This window comes from Triticum dicoccoides, chromosome 5B (genome assembly GCF_002162155.2).
Source record: "Triticum dicoccoides isolate Atlit2015 ecotype Zavitan chromosome 5B, WEW_v2.0, whole genome shotgun sequence".
Taxonomy (NCBI): domain Eukaryota; kingdom Viridiplantae; phylum Streptophyta; class Magnoliopsida; order Poales; family Poaceae; genus Triticum; species Triticum dicoccoides.
In genome coordinates this window covers 724585513-724604761 of record NC_041389.1, presented here as the reverse complement: position 1 = coordinate 724604761, position 19249 = coordinate 724585513, and the positions used below count along the sequence as shown (strand labels likewise).

The 19249-nt window shown below is 45.4% G+C and overlaps 2 protein-coding genes and 1 long non-coding RNA gene across 7 annotated transcripts; 1 reads left to right on the top strand and 2 right to left on the bottom strand.

Annotated features, from left to right (window-relative positions):
- Positions 1-830: 830 nt before the first annotated feature.
- LOC119306880 lies at positions 831-2228 on the bottom strand. Its single transcript, XR_005149068.1, has 3 exons — positions 1582-2228; positions 1247-1335; positions 831-1124 (listed from the first exon to the last, which is right to left on the bottom strand). It is a non-coding gene; the product is annotated as an uncharacterized LOC119306880 (long non-coding RNA).
- Positions 2229-3436: 1208 nt separating this feature from the next.
- LOC119313044 (putative disease resistance RPP13-like protein 1) lies at positions 3437-8884 on the bottom strand. 5 transcript variants are annotated; one of them, XM_037588861.1, is made up of 5 exons: positions 5630-8884; positions 4469-5539; positions 4239-4378; positions 3821-3997; positions 3437-3728 (listed from the first exon to the last, which is right to left on the bottom strand). In XM_037588861.1, exons 1-2 carry the CDS (start codon positions 8804-8806, stop codon positions 4520-4522), a joined length of 4197 nt encoding a protein of 1398 aa, XP_037444758.1. In that variant the 5' UTR covers positions 8807-8884; the 3' UTR covers positions 3437-3728; positions 3821-3997; positions 4239-4378; positions 4469-4519. The 5 variants fall into 5 exon arrangements, with proteins under 5 accessions (XP_037444758.1, XP_037444756.1, XP_037444757.1 ...); XM_037588862.1 differs by having other exon boundaries at positions 3438-3728; positions 4469-4546; positions 4657-8884; XM_037588859.1 differs by having other exon boundaries at positions 4469-8884.
- Positions 8885-17621: 8737 nt separating this feature from the next.
- LOC119306879 (phytosulfokine receptor 2-like) lies at positions 17622-18737 on the top strand. The gene has a single exon (XM_037582987.1). The coding sequence runs from the start codon at positions 17622-17624 to the stop codon at positions 18735-18737; it is 1116 nt and encodes a 371-aa protein (XP_037438884.1).
- The last annotated feature ends 512 nt before the right edge of the window (positions 18738-19249 follow it).

Sequence of the window (19249 nt, the reverse complement as noted above, 5' to 3'; positions counted from 1 at the left end):
CGGTTCGTGCCACGAACCGGTACTATAGGTCCTCCTGCATATAAACCCTTCGTCCAGCTCGCTCTGTTCTTCCCCCTTTCCCCTCTCCTCTCCTCTCTGATCTTCCTCTTCCCCTCGAGCTCATCACACATTTTGCCCAAAATTTGTCAAGATTTGAAGGCCCCCATCCATTCAAGTGATCACAAAGGTTAGCAACTTTGTCCTTTCATCTCTCATTGCTAGATTAGCTCTTGCAATGCTTTATATAGTTATTAATTTGTGAGTTTAGTAATTTGGGAGGAAATATATATATGTGCTAGTATTTGATTTATATGCAATTTGAGGTCAAAAATAACACTTAGTTTGCATATGTAGGTGTGGTTTACTTAGTGCCTTCTAAATCTCCGTCGTAACCACCGTCGATCGCCCGCACCGTCCCGTCGCCGGCACCACCTTGTGGTGAGCCTCTTGTTCATGAAATTTTATATAAAAAATTGATGTTTGTGTGATTTGGATATATAGTTAATCATGTAATAATTATCTTACCCGTACGTTGTTTGTTATACATAGTGCCATGGTTTTGATATCCGTCCCTGTCGGCCCTCGTCCTTGTTATGATTCGGATGTGGTATATTCTCTTTTAAAACTATTTGTTACATTTCGTGTTTATGACAAATTATGCCCATCAAGTTGACATAGATATTTTTATCTAGGAGGTATGTGAACCGGAAATTCCAACCGACCCTATTGTCGAGAGGTTAAATTTAGTTGAAAGAGAAAACGAGTACTTGAAAGAAAAATTGAAAAGAATTAAGGGGGAGAAGATGGAATTGGAGTTGCATGTTGCCGATGTCGTCGATGATCACAAGATTAAGATGTACTAAAACATGTCTAGGTACATCTATATTTTGACAAATGGAAGACATGCGGCCATGCCAATTTCATTTAATTTACAGAGGCCGGCGAATACACAAAAATTTCTTGTCAAGTGGTGCGAGGCTGACGCTGAATCCCAATAACCCCCTGCTCTATTCTGTTCTGTTCTCTGCTGCATACCGCATCACCATTGCAGCACAAAGCCCTCAAATTAGGAAGCAGGCGTGTATCGTGCCCGCCCAAATGAGAGGAACACCTACAGGCACTATCTGTTGAGAGGAACAAGTCAGTGCCAAACACGACAGATGAGAGCCGAGTTGTACTAGTAGGGATTTTTTTTAAAACTTTTTTTGGAAAATAAAAGAGAGCAAGTAATGTGCCGCCTGCTGACCTTGGAAATTTGAACAAGAAAGCCACCGCACGACTCCTTCAACATACTTGTGCTTCATTTACCGTAGTAGTAATTAGCTTGTACTCCCTCTGTAAACAAATATAAGAGTGTTTACATTACTGGTTTAGTAATCTAAACGCTCTTATATTTCTTTACGGAGGGAGTACGTACGTATTCAAGACCAAGTGCAACATTCACTAGTGCACTGTAACCAACTTGTCTACATAATTCGAGTAATCAACTATTCTTGGGTCACACAATGATGAACAAGCTGGAATAATAGGTAACTCCTCGGAAATGTAATTGGTGTAACAGCCAGTCATTCGTTACCTTACCTTACAGCCAACAAGGATCAATCACTGTAATATAATTGGTGTGAAACCTCAGCCTGTGCCATCTCTGCACAAGATGCATGGTACCACACAATGCTTTCGATTGGTTCTCCGCACCAGCATAACCAAAACACTCGTCGTTGCTTCAAACATGCTGCACTCCGTCAAGAATTTGTCCTATAAGAATAACTCTGCTACTCAGGAGGGAGGCCTAAATTTTCCTACCAAGCTTACAATGTTTCAGTGCACAACACTCCTATTTGAGCATTATATTAGGTAGTAGGGAAAACCCAAAAATGAAATGAGAACAAAGTGTCAAGTACATACTGACCTTTCAGCATATCAACACAGACAATTGCCCTGTTCACTTCTGTTTGTTTGTTTGTTTGTTTAGATACGAGAGCTATGTATGTTCTGAATCAGCTGTGGAATTCGCTGCAAGGATGAATGCCAGCCAATGAAACCTAAACCTGTCTAAATGCAATCTCCCTGCAAGATTGTACGTACCTGGGTACATTACTGTTCTTTTCTGTGAGTAGTAGCTGGGTACAATAGTCAGAGTACTCTGCCCCAGCATAAACTAAGAGCATCTCCAACAGCCGCGCTATAGCACCGCGCGCAAAAAACCTGTTTGCGCGCGCGCTGCGGCATGTTTTGCGCGCCCGCCTGCGCTGGCTCCAGCGGCCGCGCCAGAATACAGCGCGCGCGCGCCGCTCCAGCAGCCGCGCCATACAGTGCGCGCGCCGGGCATTTTGCATATATGGATATATGGATATTTTGGACAAAAATGAACATGTAAAAATTTGACACAAACAAGTTGATGAATAAAAGTTCATGCCCACAAGTTCATCAAAATCATGCCCACAAGTTCATCCAACCAAGTTCAAATGCAAACTAAAAGTTCAAGACATGAAGACACATCAATCTTCATCTTCCTCTTCTTCGTCTTCGTCCTCATCTTCCGAAGACGACTCTTCCGCCTCCGAAGATGAACCTTCCTCCCTATCCTCATCACGCACCGCATCATGTGAAGCTCCGACGGTGTTGGCAAGATCTTCAACGGCATCTTCATGGGAATGTGTGTGAGAAGCCATGTCGGCCGGAGGTGCACCCATACCTCCCATGAGAGAAGCAAAACTCATGCCTCCCATGGCGGCCATAGCGTCGGAGGGTGCTCCAAAGCCACCCATGCCTCCCATGGCGGTCGGAGGTGCACCCATGCCTCCCATGGCGGCCATAGCGTCGGAAGGTGCTCCAAAGCCGGCGCTTCGGTAGGTGCGTCGGCGGCCGGCTCAACGAGTGAGCTCGCCGGCGCTTCGGTAGGCGTCGCGGCCGTCGAACGCCCTGCAAGCTTTTTGCCCCTCGCCATGCCGGAGCCGTCCGCCGCCTTGTTCTTCTTTGCGGATGTTTTGCCCTTCTTCGTCCGCGCCGCATTGGGTACTTTCTTCGACGGTGCGGCGGCGGCACGGGATGGCGCCGGCGCGACGCCACCCGGCGCCGGCGCCGTAGTCATCCGCGGCGGCAAGAAGAGGCTGCGCGCGAGGCCGACGCTCGGCGGAGCTCCGGCGGCGGCGACGCCCGCGCTCGCCGCGCTAGGGTTTCCGGCGGCGGGGGGGTCGCGGATGTACAGCGGGGTGAGCGGGGCGCCGGTGTGCGCGTCCATGGCGGGGGGTAGGACGAGGAGAGGGAGAGAGCGCTCGAGTGTGCCGCGCGCTGTAGCTGGCGCTCCAAATACACCGCGCGGATAAGCGGTTTTGACCGCGCGCCCAACCCGGTATCGCGCGCGCGCCGTTTTTGCGCGCCCGCTGGAGCGAGCCGCCGCGTAGCGCGCGCGCTAAAATGGCATTTTTTGCAGCGCGGCGCTCGTTTAGCGCGGCTGTTGGAGATGCTCTAAACTTGGTGGTTGACCAAATAATAGTCAGAGTACTACAGGAATAATTCAGTATCAGGCTAAACATATTCAAGAATCAAACAAATATTGGGAAGCATTCTCCCTTGTAGAGTGTATCTCAATTCAATTTCACTTCACAATAATAGTAGGAAGGTTACATCCATACCATTCTGTAAAGCAAATAAATGCACCACCAAGACAAGAAGACAGCCCTCTCTGCTACATATATCTGATATATGAGCCTTTACAAAGCAGCATCCTATCAAATGAAAGGATTCAAGTAAAAGGAAATTAAAGCACTTGATTCGTGGTAAGAAAAGCAAATATTTTTTAATAACAGCAGTTAAATACCTCCTACTGATGCCAACAGTTAAATTGGCCTCTTCTGTTCAGTCCTGCTGCTTCATGCGAAAAAAGGAGCACAAGCCTGTCAAACATATTATTGCAGCTATGACTGAAGTCTTCATCTTGATCCGCACCAAGTGAGTGATGTCTTGCACGCCCTTTTTTTCATGTACGGAACAGAAACTGATGAGGAAAATGCACGCATACATATCAACTATCAATCTCAAGTCTAATAGCAGAAAAGGGGTACAAAAAGAACTGCGGTTGCTTGAACTGTGAATGCAGTCATAAATTAAGCACATAATATAAACTAGATGGAGAAAGCAAGCAGGATAAATATAAATAAGCAAGCCAAAGTGGTTGCTTTGCACCGTGAATGCAGTCATAAATTTAGGATCAGAATTTTGGTTCTGGAGGTACTAACCTTAACCGGCAGATTTGAGTTGCAGAGAAATATCGATCATGTAATCGTGATCCACAAACGACATGTCCACACTGCTGAAAGGATTGCATTGCTGAAAGGATTCACAACTTATGTCCACACTGTTGCAGTGCCCGGTATCCCTGTCAGAATTTAGAAGCAGTGACAAAGTTAGCATTGGGCCGGGGATACAGAAGCAAGCAAGCACATTATGTTTCAAACAAAAAGCTTACAACACTGAAATGGTCAGCAGAATGAAGAGTCGGTTGTATCTCGCACCGGACCTACTGATTAATGTGCACGTTTGCCAACTTGTGTGCACAAAAGATTTGACAAGTCAAGATGAGGCAGAAGTATGGATGGCTAATAAACCTCGCTTCAGAAATAGGAAAACAAAAGATAGGGAGGCGACAAGTCTTACCTTGGGTATACGTGACGGATAAATCTGGGTAGGTTCTTTTGATTTCCTCAATTTGCTTGTCTAGCCAAGGAGCCCAGTAACCACGCATCTCTAGTTTTCTCAGCGAAACCGGGAGGCCCTCCTTGGGCATTGATATCATTCTTTGACAGTCAACGACACGCAACTCCTTGAGAGAAGAAAGGCGATGTAGCCCTTTAGGAAGGGACTCCAGACACCGGCAGTCGAAAAATGTTATATTCTGGAGGGAGGTGAGGAGCTGCAGCGCTTTCTCTTGCTCTTCCGTGAAGCCTTCCATCCACTCATCATCGGACTCGAATTCAAGTGTGTGGAGGGCCGGGGCGAGGAGGTTGCAAATAGGAGCAACAAGCAATCCACAGATGTCATCCACCCTGAGTACCTCCAATCTAGAGAGGTAACCTGCAGGCAATAATTTGGCCCTTTCCACCTCTGAGAGCATATCTGCTGCTATGCTGTTGCACCCACACACTTCCAGTTGTATGAGGTTGACTGCGATGAGAGGATTGAATCCGTCCACTGTTAACTTTCTGCATCTTATTAGCCTTAGAGTGGTGAGAGACGTGAGGTTTGAGAGCAGAGCCATTGACTTCATGCTTGTCTCTCCTTCGACATCAAGTTTCTTCAGGGAAGCAGGGAAAGGGCAAATGGTCTCTGATTCTCCCTTTCCCATGGGCCACCGACAGAACAATTGGCCACAGTACTCTATTCTTAATTTTAGGAGCAATGAGTTGTCCTCCTGAATTCGTTCTCCATTCTCCTTCTCCACAGGCACAAGAACCAGGCCCGTACACTCTGAGAAGGTAAGTTCCTGCAGTGAGCTGGATGATGGGAACTGCGTTCCACATTCCTCCTCATAGCCATCAATCTTCAACACAGAAAGAGCCGGGAAACAGTTTAATACTTCTGAAGATGATTTGCTGGTAAGATGAGATACATCTAATTGGAGACTCTTAACTGAATGGAAGACAAAACTGCCATCCAGCTCTTCAGGGAACAAACCGTCGCATCTTCCGACAATCATATCTTCTACTTTATCCAGATTGTGGGAGGCCAAAGCACCGCCATACCCTCTAACAACCAATTTCTTTCCATCATAAGACAACAACGTCCCTAAATCATCTCGCAGAAATTTGTAAAAACTTCTTGAATTACCTGTGTTAATAAACAAATCTGTCAGTGTGGAGGTGTGAGGCATAGAGGGCAGAGACACCTTGGGGCAACGAAAAACTTCAAGTCTGTGCAAATTGGTGCAGGATACCTCCAACAAGGGCATCACACAGAGATTGGGACAATTGATGCATGTGATTTCTGTAAGACTTGGAAAGGAATGGCAATTAGGTTCCACAACCCATTCAGCAAGTTCTGGCATGTCATGAAACTCAACTGTCTTCAAGCGCATAAAACATTTGCCTGGAGCGCCACCACATCGAGGCCCAAACTGATGCATTCCAGAAATGTTCGTCAAATTGAGGCCCTTGAGATTTGGTAGCTTCCCAAAAGGTGGGAGGGTACTCCAAGATATGCCTTCTAGAGCGAGTCTCTCTAAGTTTGTTAACCACATGTCAAGACACAACCAGCTAGGACCAATGGTACCAACATGATTTGCAATTGTAAGTACTCTAAGATTAGAGTGTGGTTGAAGAGCATCAAGAATATCAGCATCTCTAGTTGGTCCATCTATGCCCCAGAGTAATTCTAACTCCTCCAGATTCCTTTTCAACATCAGTTTGGCTGCAGTAGCTTCCTCCTTGGTTGCCACGTGTTCAAGGCCACGTATAGTCAGTCCTCCTTCAAGCTCTGTCAATGCCCCAAGTTCTGACAGTTCAAATCCCATGCTCTCCTTCTTAACATGGAATTCTTTTAGCTCCTGCAGATGCTTCATCTTTCCGACACTGCGAATATTGGAGTGGATTTCACTTGCAGCATGGAAATCATGTAAATTCTCAAGGTGGCTAAAGTCTTCAGGCAAATCATAACTACCACACCAATAGTCTAGGTCCAAGAATTTCAAGTGATAAAATCTTGATAGTGTACTAGGTAAACTGATTTCACCACTTATGTAAGCTGAACTAATTTTCAGGTACTGGAGGTGGATAAGTTTCGAAAACTTGTATGGAAAAGATTGTGCAGACTTCACAGCTATAAATAGGACACGCAGACTATTTATTTCCTTGAAGCTATCTTTCAAAATCTTGTCGATTCTTTCTTCTTCATATTCTCTAAAAATCATCAAAGTCCGCAGATTAGAAATATCTATCCTCTCCCTTAGTTTACACATTTCTTCCTCAAAATTTGCATCATATCTGTCTTCTATGTTGATAGATAAGTGTCGAACAGATTGCGGGATGGCATCAGCTCTGAAATCTAAGCCACTTATATTGAAGCATTCTTGTGCAGAAACACTCTTAGATAGCTCATGCATTAAATAGGGGGATCGATCACCCAAATCGAATACCTTCATGAGAAAACCATTGTCCACTAGTTCTTCCAAGTAATTCCTATTGGCTTGCTGATTAGAGTCTATGATTCCAATTGAAACCCAGAGATGATTGATTTCTGAAGAAGTAAACTCATGATCTTCAGGGAAAAGGCCACAATAGGAAAAGCATTTCTTCAGATCAAAAGGGAGGTATTCATAGCTAATTTTTAAAGACGGCATGATATCATCATTATTTCGCTGCTTTAGCCACTGATGCTTTTCAAGAACTCCATTCCAATGTTTCTGAGAAAAGTCCTTCTGCAATAGTCTACCGACTGTTTTTGCTGCTAGCGGAGAACCCTTTAGCTTGTTTGCTATTTTTCGTGCAATACCAGCTAACTCATATTCGTAATGCTCAGGCTTGTGATCACCAAATATACATGCTTCAAATAATGTGATGAAATCATTAGACTCCAAACCTCGCAGCTCTAGTGGATCAACTGTTTTCACCATGTCTGCTACCTTTGGGAATCGAGTTGTGACAAGTAGCATGCTTCCTTTGGTTTCCCCCATTGCGAACGGAGCTAACAGGGTTTTCCACTGATCAGCACCGTCACATTTCCATATATCGTCCAAGACAATTAGAAACCTCTTGGACTTGAGACGTCGCACAATGGATCTCTGAAGATGATCTAAATTGGTTGTTTCATTTGCAACACTGCTGCTTCCTCCTTCTTCAGTTGCAGGTATGCAGGCAAGGATCTCCCTGGTGAGCTTAAGCACATCGAAATCAGTGGATACACATACCCAGACCCTGACTTGGAAGTGGTCTTGAGTCCTTCCATCATTGTACAGGTGAGTGGTGAAAGTTGTCTTTCCAATACCCCCTGGACCAACTATAGGAAGAACAGAAACAGTCTTTGTGGCACCAGTATCGGTGATACAATTGACAGTTTCCTCAAAAGTGTCTGTCCTGCCATACAATGTGTCTTGTATAATCATGGAACCAGTCTGAGGCCGATGTCGGACGACTGCCGTGTTGTTGATTGGGGTACTGCTGAGCAAATTGGAGACCAAATCACAGTGGGACTGCATGCCCTGTAACAGGGACTTGATTTCTCTGGACATGGACACTCTGTCGAAATGCAGCGTATCACCATCATCAGCACTAGCAGAGTTGGAGTTGGTGTCGCCGGCAACAGCAGCAGCAGTAGCAGAACTGGAGTTGGTGACGTGGCGTGGTGCTCTGGCAACAGCAGCAGCAGCAGCATCACCACCATCCCTATTGGTCTTGGGTGTACGGGAGCAAGAAAAACACTGGAACCAACTGCCTAGGGTGTGGCGAAGAGCACTACGGGCGTGGAGAGCTTGACCGCGGACAAGGCCGTCCAGATCTTGGGTGGTGGCGTAGTTGGTGCCGTGGAGCCTGTCATGGATGTGGAAGTAGTGGACCTCATCGAGCAAGTCCTCTGCCTGGTCGGCGTCCCTTCTCAGCTTCTCCAGCAAGCGCTGCAGGGCAAGGTTGTCGCCGACGTGGCTCCCCTGGGCCTGGGCGTTGTGCAGCAGGCCTTGCGTCTGCAGCAGCTTGTCCTTGATCTGCTCCGAGTTGTGGCCGAGCTGGAGGCTGTCCACGTACGCCGCCACCAGGCCGTCGGACAGCGTCGTCCACACCTTGCCGAGGAGCGAAGCCGCCGAGCCGAGAGCCAGCTCCATCTACATGTACTCCGCTGGCCACCTCGCCTCGCCGCGCCGGAGCAGTAGTGGAAGCAGCAGAAAGGCTTGTGTAGGGTAGGTGGGCAAGGCAGCTCCTTCAACAAATAGGCTCCAGCGGTAGGTAAGCACGCAGAAGCAGAGAGTTGCTTGAGCATATCCAACCAGGAGAGACAATACTCTCTGTTAGCTAGCTCGATTTCTTCTTTTTTTTTAGCAAGTGGCATATTTGATTAAGCCAGACAACTTGCTTGCTAAGATATTTACAGTATTGTAAGTATTTGGTTAGGTACAACTACTACTATGTCTCATCTGGCCGGCCGGCGGCGACCAAAACCAGAAACCAACTCGATCATTTGTTCCTTTCTTTTGGCTAACAGAAATAGCACATACTGCATGAACTATATATATGAATTCTTCATGCGGCATATTCCTTCCTTCCCAAAGAGAGATGACACCCATCGCATGGTGTTTCGTTTTTTTCAATACTGTAAGTTAGACTAGTACTGGGTATGCAGTTCATGTTGTGAGCTCAAGTAAACCCAATCCACGAATTAATGAGCATTAAAATCGAAAGGCATCACTGCTTCAAGGTGACTGAAGTTGCAAGAGGATATATTCAGAACAGGTGTAGATGGCACATCAATAACGGTAAAATCACCATATACATGTTTCTACAATGGGAACGGAACTGACAGCCAGCGACCACCTTCACTTACCAGCAGCAAGTCTTTCTACCTTAATTTTCGCAAACTTGAAATTAACTTTCTAGAAAATCTGAGTGCAATGCTAGAAACCAAGCAAAGGGTCAGTTAATGGAGAAATTGACAACTAAAAAGGTAAAGAAGAAACATTCAATCATTCTTCTCCCTCAGTTATTAATTCTGATTTCAAACCAGCACCGAAAGATAATTTTTTTAGTATTTGGACTTTTATTGAGTTATTCCAAAGATTTCATGGTATTCTAAAAAAAAATAGCCAATATTTTTGAGAATACTCCCCCTAATCTTGAGGAATCGGCAACAGACAAAGATCAAATTTGAAAGAATGACCCCACGCCCCGCAATCACACCCCCAAGTCCACTAATGGCAAGGCTGCTAACCAGAAATATTTGTGTGAGGATTGGGTTGAAGGGAGAAGGAAGCTTCTTCCTGCGTAGTACATCGTAGTCCTTTCTGGAATGCATTCAAAAGTATATATAAAGATAGCATTAAGCTATGTACACACAGGTGCCTTGACACAAATACTTGAAAGGATGTGTCTGATCAAAGACAGGCTCCCTATATGCCTGCACTCTTACAATTCACAAACACAGCAATTTTAAAGTGCAATTGAGTGGTTTGTGGAAAGTGGAACTATTGTTCTCTCTTTCCCCAACGAGAGTATTGCTGTGTTTATGAGGCATGAGAGTATAGGATGCGAGTTGTGTTTTTCTCCTTGGTTCTGGAGGAAAGGATAATGGTATTTTTGTGTAGGGGTAGGTGGGCAAGACAGCTCCTTCAAGCAACAGACAAACCTCAAGGAATTAAGAAGCAGAGAGTTGCTTGAGCACATCCAACCAGTCTCGAGAGACAACAATACTCTTTTGAGATAGCTAGCTCCAACTTTTTTTCAGCAAGTGGCAGATTTGATTAAGCCAGCAGACAACTTGCTAGCTTAATCTTGTAGTATTGTATTTGGTTAGGTCCAACTGCTACTATGTCTCATCTGGCCGGCGACGACCAAACCCAGATACCAACTCATTTGTTGCTTTTTTGCATAACAGAAATGGCAGAAACTGGTGTGCTAAGAACTACATGTATGCAAGTATTCTTCATGAGGCATATATATTCAATCCTTGGTTCTGAAAGAGAGATGACACCTAACTTGAGTACCCATTGCCCATCGGACTTGGCTAACGGCGTTTCGTCATTTCAGTATTGTAAGTCGGGCTAGTTGTGAGCTAAAGTAAACCCAATCTGTGCATCAACGAACATCGACATGGAAATGGGTAGCAAGAGGATATTATATATTCAGAACAGATGTAGATAACCATACATACAAAGAAAGTAAATAGTAACAAATTTCGAGTGTACCTTGATTCTTATATTCCAAAAATCAAAACGCAGATGCTGGCCGGGACATATTATATACCCGATAGAAATGCTCGTTACAAACTGGAGTAATCCTTTAAAAAGTCGCCAATATATATAATTAATCTTGTCCTGCTGCAGGCTGCAGCTTATGAATTTTGGTAGCAGATTCATCCATCTGAATCTGAATCTGAATCTGAAAGAAAGAAAGAAAGAAAGAAAGAAAGCAGTGAGAGGCAAACCACAAGCAGTCGTCATGTAAGAGTAGACTTTGTACATAGATAAAACATGAAAGGAAACTACAAAGAGAAGAAGGCCGCAAAGCTGTCGCCATAGCTGCCACTTCTTCTTGTGGCGAAATAATCCCAAGGATGAGGAAGGGGCCGGAGCGTAGAGCCCCAATGAGAGGATGAGGAAGCTGCCTCGCGTCACGACCTCCGACCCCCGAGTCGACATCCGACCCATTCCGCTGCCGCCCCGACTCCACGATCGCTTCCCGCTCTGGCTCATCGACGACCTCCTCCAGGATAGCCCAGATCCGAGGCCGCCGCCGCCGCCGCTGCGCAGCAAACTCTGTCCGCCATGTCGAGGTTGCCTCTTCTCGCTTCTTTTTTTCTTTTTTGGCGAGGACAAATGAAAAATCTGACTTTTTTTTTTGAGGGGTGAAAAATCTGACTTGTTGTCTGTAGGAACATTGATTGAAAACCTTTATGTTTTTTCTTACAAAATAGAAAATGTATGGTTTTTTCTCACAAAGCTTTCCGCATTCGCAATAAAAAAAAAACTACCCAATATCTCCCGAAGGGCCATGTGGATTTCCACGGGGGTTTTGTTTTGCCAATAATATTACACCCTGGACGTTTTTTTCCCTGTTAATATCCACGCTCGCATCCAAACAATGCCTTAGGACCCTACTTTTTTTTTTTTTGAACTTCCTTAGGACCCTACTTAGTTCAACCAAATGAACTAAAGCTTCAAAAATGAAGTGAATTTAAAAAAAAATAGTTCAATTAGATGAATTGAAGAGGATAGGAGGGTACACTAAAGGTTTCAAATTTGCATGCCTACGTTTGGTGCGACTACAAGAAAAAGCACACGAGGTACAAACGAAAACTGTTATTGATCACGAGCTCATCTGCTCATGGATGAACAGTAAAATCATGAAAAATTGCAACAATTATTATAACATTTTTTACATGAAAGATGAACAAATTTTCTATGTGCCTGCAAAGTTTCATGACCCTATCACACACGGGGAGCTCAGGTAGAAAAATAAAAACAGTGCTCCTGGAGAAAAATATTGGACCTTTCTCCGAGCTTTGATTTTTTTTTCCAGCTCAGCTGATGTCACGTTGTCACTAAAATTTGCAGGAACACAGAGAATTTATTCATTTTTCATATATAAAAATAAAAATATGCTAATTTTTACCCCCTCCATTCAAAAAAAATTGTCCCTCAAATGGATGTATCTAGCATTAACTGTGCTAAATACATCCATTTACCGAAAAAGGTTTTCCCCCGCTTTGTATACAAAGCAACCAACCGAACCATACATGGATAGGTGCTGGGGCGGAAGCATCACAGTCACGCCCAAAAGAAACGATAGAGAAAAGCAAAAGAAACAAATGCCGACAACGGCGGATCGACAAAAAACGAAGAAGCCTCGCGATCGCAGCGCCCACCAAGATCTTCCACTAGACTCCAAGACTCCAAAGCGCCGGCACCTATCAACACCTTCAAGAAGGATCGCGACGATGACGATGCTGCTGCCAAGGGTTTCCCCCGGTACACGACGAGGCGAGAGGAAGGGTAGCCCCGACGCCCTCCCGGAAGGTCAGGTGGCACCCACAGGCACCACCGCGCCGGTGTTGGCCATGCCGACAGGGGTTTCCCCCGATCCCAACCCACACCTCGGGCGCCCCGGAGCCTGCCACTTTGGTTGCCCATGCAAGAGCGACAAGGAGGCATTGTATTGAGGCTTAAATGATACGTGGAAGACATGCAAATAAATTCAACGGCGGTGCCGATTTTCTTGTGTTTTCTAGAGTCCTTCTGCGTGCTATGCGGGTATAAATAGGCTGCTTCTCCTTTTGTGGTATTGCCTGTGGTTTCATTGTTGTCCTGGTACTCGGAGGAGAACCCGTGCGTGCAATTGCAGGCCTTTTTTTTTTTTTTTGAGAAATGCAATTGCAGGCCTATGACGTGACCGCCGCGACAGGCCCGTGCTCGGCTGCAAGAAGCTAGGCTGTAACGAGGCCTACCGCTTCATCGCCGGCTGGGGAAGATTCTTGATGTAGAATGGCCCGGACGTGATGAGCGACGTGAGGGCCGAGGACCTGGAGTCGGCCATGGTGGACCTGGACGTGGGTGTCATCTTAGCAGGCCGAGCGCGAGTGGTGGCTGGCTATGGAGGTTGACGCGGGTGGCGTCGGCCGTGCACCCGAATAGCCGGCCTGCTACCTCGCCATCGTTGGAATGTCGGGCCGGACGAAGAGGGGTCCACGTGAGTGAGCGCCGAGCGTCTGCGGCGTCGCCAGTGACTGCAACAGCATCGCCTCCACCAATGTCGGACCGCCCTCTCTCCTCTCCATGTCCTGTCTGTGGTGGTCGCCCAGACCGCGATGGTCTCTGGTGGCGCATGCCGAAGCGTCTCGAGTCCTTATGCGGACGTTGCCCACTTCTACCAAATCAGTGACCTCATTCCGCCTCCCCGCGACACTTCGTTGCCGTGTGCGACAGCGATGGTAGCGCTCAGGTCGCTGTCTACTGCTAGGACATGCTAATGCCACGGTCGCCGAGGAGCTGCATAGAGGACTGCGCTGGCGCCTCCAACGACCTGAGCTCTCTGGACTCCAAAAAGGGACTGCTTCTGCCGTGTCGACGCCGAGGCCGAGGCGTCGGTGTTCTCGACCTTGAGCTCGCTCGACCCATTGGCGCCTGGAGCCCATCCAACTCCGCTCTAGCTCGCGCTCGCCGTGTCGACCTCATGCATGCCAGGCCGCCGGCGCCCCGTCGAAAACGACGCTAGGAGGCGCTCTAGCTCCCTGTCGCCCTGCCTCCATGTGAACTTCAGCATAGTGCTCGCATGGCGGCTGCCTCACCCTCGCTCTCTTGGCCGTGCGTCCTACCGCCCCGTGCGCTGCGTCGCATGCTTCCGGCTTGCGGGGGCTGCCGCTGCATAGCGTGCGTGCACGGCTCGCGTTCTGCCGCTGTATCGTGTCTCAGTGTGTTTGTGTGCGTGCTGCGTGGTGGGTGCGTGTATCCGTGTTTGCTTCTATTGACCTGGGCGCATACTTGAGGTTGTGGGTGCCCATAGTTAGTCCATCTTCACTAATTAATCAACCATGCTTCTTTTAAATTCTGACGAAGTTGTACACCGGCTGTTTTTAGTTGCAGTTCTACAGCCCTGAAATGATAATCTTGACTAGTTTTTTCTTATCGCTATTTAGACATGTTTTTGGCTTTAATTTAAATAATTCCAAGCCCTACAATAGATATGGTTGGCCAAGCTAGTTGGTGTATCCACCATTAATTTGCATGGTTTTGATGCTGAAGAATTTTTATTTTTTTGCAGTAGGCTTAAAGTGTTATCCTCACGGCTTTTGAATGTGTATCCTTGTAGAATATACTGAACTGGTACTGCTTCATATACTGAACAGGTCATGCTCCAATTATCCTCATTTAAACTTTCTTCAACCTGGGCAGGCTACAGAAAAATAGAAGGTAATCTTGTCGGTCCAGGGTGAGCCTTGTTTGGATGTTGTAAGTTCAGTGGATTTTAAGCTCCAGCAAAACCAGCGTATGTTTGATTTACCACCCGACCAGCATAGAGGACTGAGTGACATCACAAGACTGGTAATCATTAGTGTTTTACTTATTTATTCCACTTTTTGCTGTTCTCAATGAGCTAATCTGTTACAGAGAAGCTGGTATAAGAACTTGATTTTTATATGAGATGTACCTAAAAGACTCCAATCGTGCACATGAAGTCATATTGATCGAATGATCGTTGTACATGTAGAACAGGTAATGCTTCGGATCAAGGTTCTCAAAACTATGCAAACGATTTTCCGAGGTGCTGGTGCCATATTGTCGATTTAACTTGGTTAGGAAATCCCTTCGCCCACCACATACCAGGCAAGATATTTTTATTGCCGAATAACTAATTTGATTGGATATTTTCTACTTTTCTCTGCGTTTGAAGCTATTTTCTTTCTTTTTTAGAAAATAAAAATTTGGAAAGTATTGTTTCCTAATTGTGACAAAATTTTATTGTAGGGTGAAGATGAGAAAATTTGTAAAAAAGAAGCCCCTCTGGATGCACGAGATAGATGGAATTTTACTGCACATTACTGGAAAAAAATTGTAGCTTTTCAATTTCAGGTTGGTCAGTTTTCTTCCCTTCAAAGGGTGCATGGCATGAAGTTATTGCTGATCTAACCTGGAAGAATCCCATAGGCTGTGTAACTGTCACGAGAGCTTGATGCAATCTGATGAAAACCAGAACTAGATTAGCAGTTCCAAAGATGAATGGAGCAGCGGAGTTGCATATGAAGGCAAACCTAACAAGTTTGCATCATAGTTGCCCAGGAAGGTAGGAACTCATTTGCTACTATACTAACTGAACTATTTGTTTATAGGCAATGAGATTTTGATCATGGAAGGATGCGGCTGCTTTGATGAGAGTGTAATGCAGGAGATCGGTTCTTAGATCTGACTGTATTGTAATACTCCCTCTGTCTTAAAGTAAGTCTCAACCTTAATACAATTTTGTACTAAAGTTAGTACAATTTTTGCTTATGTTGTACACAACTAGAATAGGCAACAATGAGATGGTCTACCTACGCGAAGTTCAGTTCAGAAACTACATGCAAATGTTAAAAATTCGGAATGTTCGTGAGAGAGTAAAACAGAGAAGGGAGAGAAGGAACAACCAAGATGCAAGCTTTGTGCTACCACTCAATCACATATGGTCCACAATCTTGGTTACTCAATGTTCAGATTATTGTAATTTTTGTACCTAAAAGGTCTTAACTATATTAACCATGTATAATTTTCAAATATTAATAGTTGCACCTTAAAACCCTATGAAACAATCACCTGTACCCTATGATCTTACTACACTTCACATAGCTGAGTTAGCGCTACGTTTTGCATGACATTCTTTGATGGGTCTTCAGTTGTTGGTCAATGTTATCCTGGTCTACATGGTTACATTTTGTTGTTTCAAATAATTGTGCTTTCCTCATCAATGGGTTTTGCTTTAGGTAATATAAGACACCTGATCAATGTCCATGAGGGGAGTAGTTCTCGGACTTCCCATGGTCAGCAGAACGACCAGGGTCCTATTTCTTAGTGGATAGTTGGTTTCTGGTGGATCCGATCACCATTTCTTGGAAAAACTTCCTGAGCAAATGGTACAAGTGATCATGTACCAGTGCTTTCACTTGAGCCTGTAGAAGTAGTACTTGAAATGTATGGGGTCAATGATGAAGGGGTACACTCTGCTAATATGGTCAGGCCAATTCTACCATTTATTTTCCAAGTTGAAAACCATCTTCAAAGCTCCCCAGCAACCAACAACAATGATCCTTCACCGGCAGGCTGTTTTGATTTTTGGTGAACCTTTTGTATCATTTTGATTACATATTGAGAGGATTGTACATAGGGAGTTTGATCTTTTGGCGAACCTTTTATATCATTTTGCTTATATATATATATATATATATATATATATATATATATATATATATATATATATATATATATATATATATATTGGGGGAATTGTATATAGAGAGGAAGTGTCCACGTCCAAGCTTCGTACGCATCCGCAGCGCCCATTTACTGAAGACCGTATCATCAGTTACACAGGTAGCTGCCCACCTATGACACGACTTCTTCGCAATGGCTCTCTATCAATTCATAATCGGTCCTAACACCATGGATGGGTATTCCAGAATGATTAATTGAAACTCCAATGCCGTCTGTACTCACGCTTGAGCTCTTCTGCTGTCTTGTGTATCTTTCCATCACGCAAGTTCCCGTCGTTTTAGTTTTCTTTCAGCACGTTGTGTTCAGTTATAATAAGTGAATCTTCTCCATAATGTAATAGTGTGCTCTTTTCATCCAAGCTGTATGCCATCCGTAAGTTAATTATGAATGCAAGCCTTTTCTCTTCAATTAACTTGTGCGATGGTTGCAATTCAGTTTTTCCTTTTAATTACCGAACGATGAAAAAAAATATACATGCAAAATAAATCAACACGTACAATATCTCCCTATTAACGGGCGTGGCATGCTACCGCGCGGGGTTCGCTAGTAGATATATAGAGTAGCAAGCTTGTGTTGCCATTAAGGAGGCTAACTAAAAAAAGGCACTTCCACAAAGTTTGTTGGACAAGCTAGTGTCGACAAGCATTATTTTATTTTATCCCAACAATGCAAAAGAAAGAAACAATACAAGAAGCATGAGCACTACAAGCCAGGTGCTCTTTGTCGACAGGTAAAGTATACGTTTTTTTTCCTTGATGGGAAATAAAGTGAAAGATCACTCTAGCACCAAAACCAAATCAAATCAAAATTTGGTGTACGTGGCGTACGGTGGCCACTCACTCTGCTACTACTTGCAGCAACATACATGTTGTTATCCCGCAAAAAAAAAAACCGTACATATTACTATAAATAACCATGCAACACCCAAGCAGTTCGTACACCACGAAGGGAAATCACTCACTCGTCCTGAATGAATCGCATGGCTAAATGCCGCCTTTTGCTCTTCCTCCTCTTGGCTCTTCTCTTGCCCGAGGCGCGTGCGGCTTCGTGCCACCCTGACGACCTCCGCGCGCTGCAGGGCTTCGCCGGGAACCTTAGTAGGGGTGGAGTCCTCCTCCGCGCCGCATGGTCTGGCACCATGTGTTGTGGGTGGGATGGCGTGGGCTGTGACGGTGCCACCGGCCGTGTCACGGCGTTGCGCCTCCCTGGGCGCGGCCTTGTGGGGCCCATCCCAGGAGCCTCCCTCGCGGGCCTTGCACGGCTGGAGGAGCTTGACCTCGGCTACAACGGCTTGCACAACATCTCAGGGGCAATCACCGTGTTGCGTGGGTGCCAGAACCTCACCACGCTGATCCTCACTAGGAATTTCGGCGGGGAGGAGCTACTCGGCGATGGTTTTATTGGTGGCTTCAAGAGCCTCGTGGTTCTGGACCTTGGTGATTCTGCTCTTAGGGGCAGGGTTCCGAAATGGTTGTCTCAATGCAAGAAAATGGAGGTGCTTGACCTGTCCCGTAACCAATTGGTCGGCACTGTCCCCTCATCGATTGGTAGGCTTGACCACCTTTGCTACTTGGATCTCTCCAACAATACATTGGTTGGCGAGGTACCCAAGAGTTCTAAGGGCCTCAACACTACTAGATGTTCATCGGACAATGATCTCACTAACATGTCATTGTATCTGAAACGTAGCGGAAGAAGTAGACATCGCCGACAACATAAGCATGCCCCAAATGTCATAGCTGGGACCAACAACATTGTTAGATCTGGTAGCAACAACGTTCTGGCTAGGAATGACAACACTATAATATTTGGGAATGACAACGCCGTATCTGGGAGCTACCAGGTCGTATATGGAAATAACCATGTCGTAACTGGGGATAATCATGTCGTATCTGGGAGCAACCATGCCGCATCTGGGAGCTACCATGTCGTGATTGGGAAACACAATATTGTATCCGGGACTCACAATGACGTAGGTGGGAGCAAAAGTATCGTATCTGGTAGTAAAAATGTTGTATCTGGGAGCCATAATACCGTATCCGGGAAGAACCATTTCGTATCTGGGCACAACAAAGTCGTAACCTGAGGTTAATGGATGTACACATCATAGCATAAGTGTGTGCTGCAGCGTTCGCCCGTCCATGTTGACACAAGATTTACTTGCATGCATGACAAAGAATAAATAAAGAGACTCATATATTCGGAGCAAAACTGATGTATCAAGAATTTTAATAGCTTGAATGACATATCCAAATTAAACGCATGTATGCATATATGTATGTATGTATGTATGTAAAAGGAAAACAAGATGTGTCCCTTCGCTCTTACATGTCCTTTTCCCTGGGTTATGCTTTGCTGCAAATCCATGCCGACCTGCCATACATACCTCTATCGTTTCATGCCATGCACTACACTACACGATGTCCATCATTTTTCTTCTCACAAGTATTTACGTAAACAATAAGTAGATAAAACTCCCAACAATATCAATCTCCATCCATCCATCCATTGTATGAGCTTCGGAGCCGTTGTGGACAAATGATGCCTCCGCAGCAGCAGCCACAAACAGTAGGTCGGAGCCACGCCTGTCTCATCGTG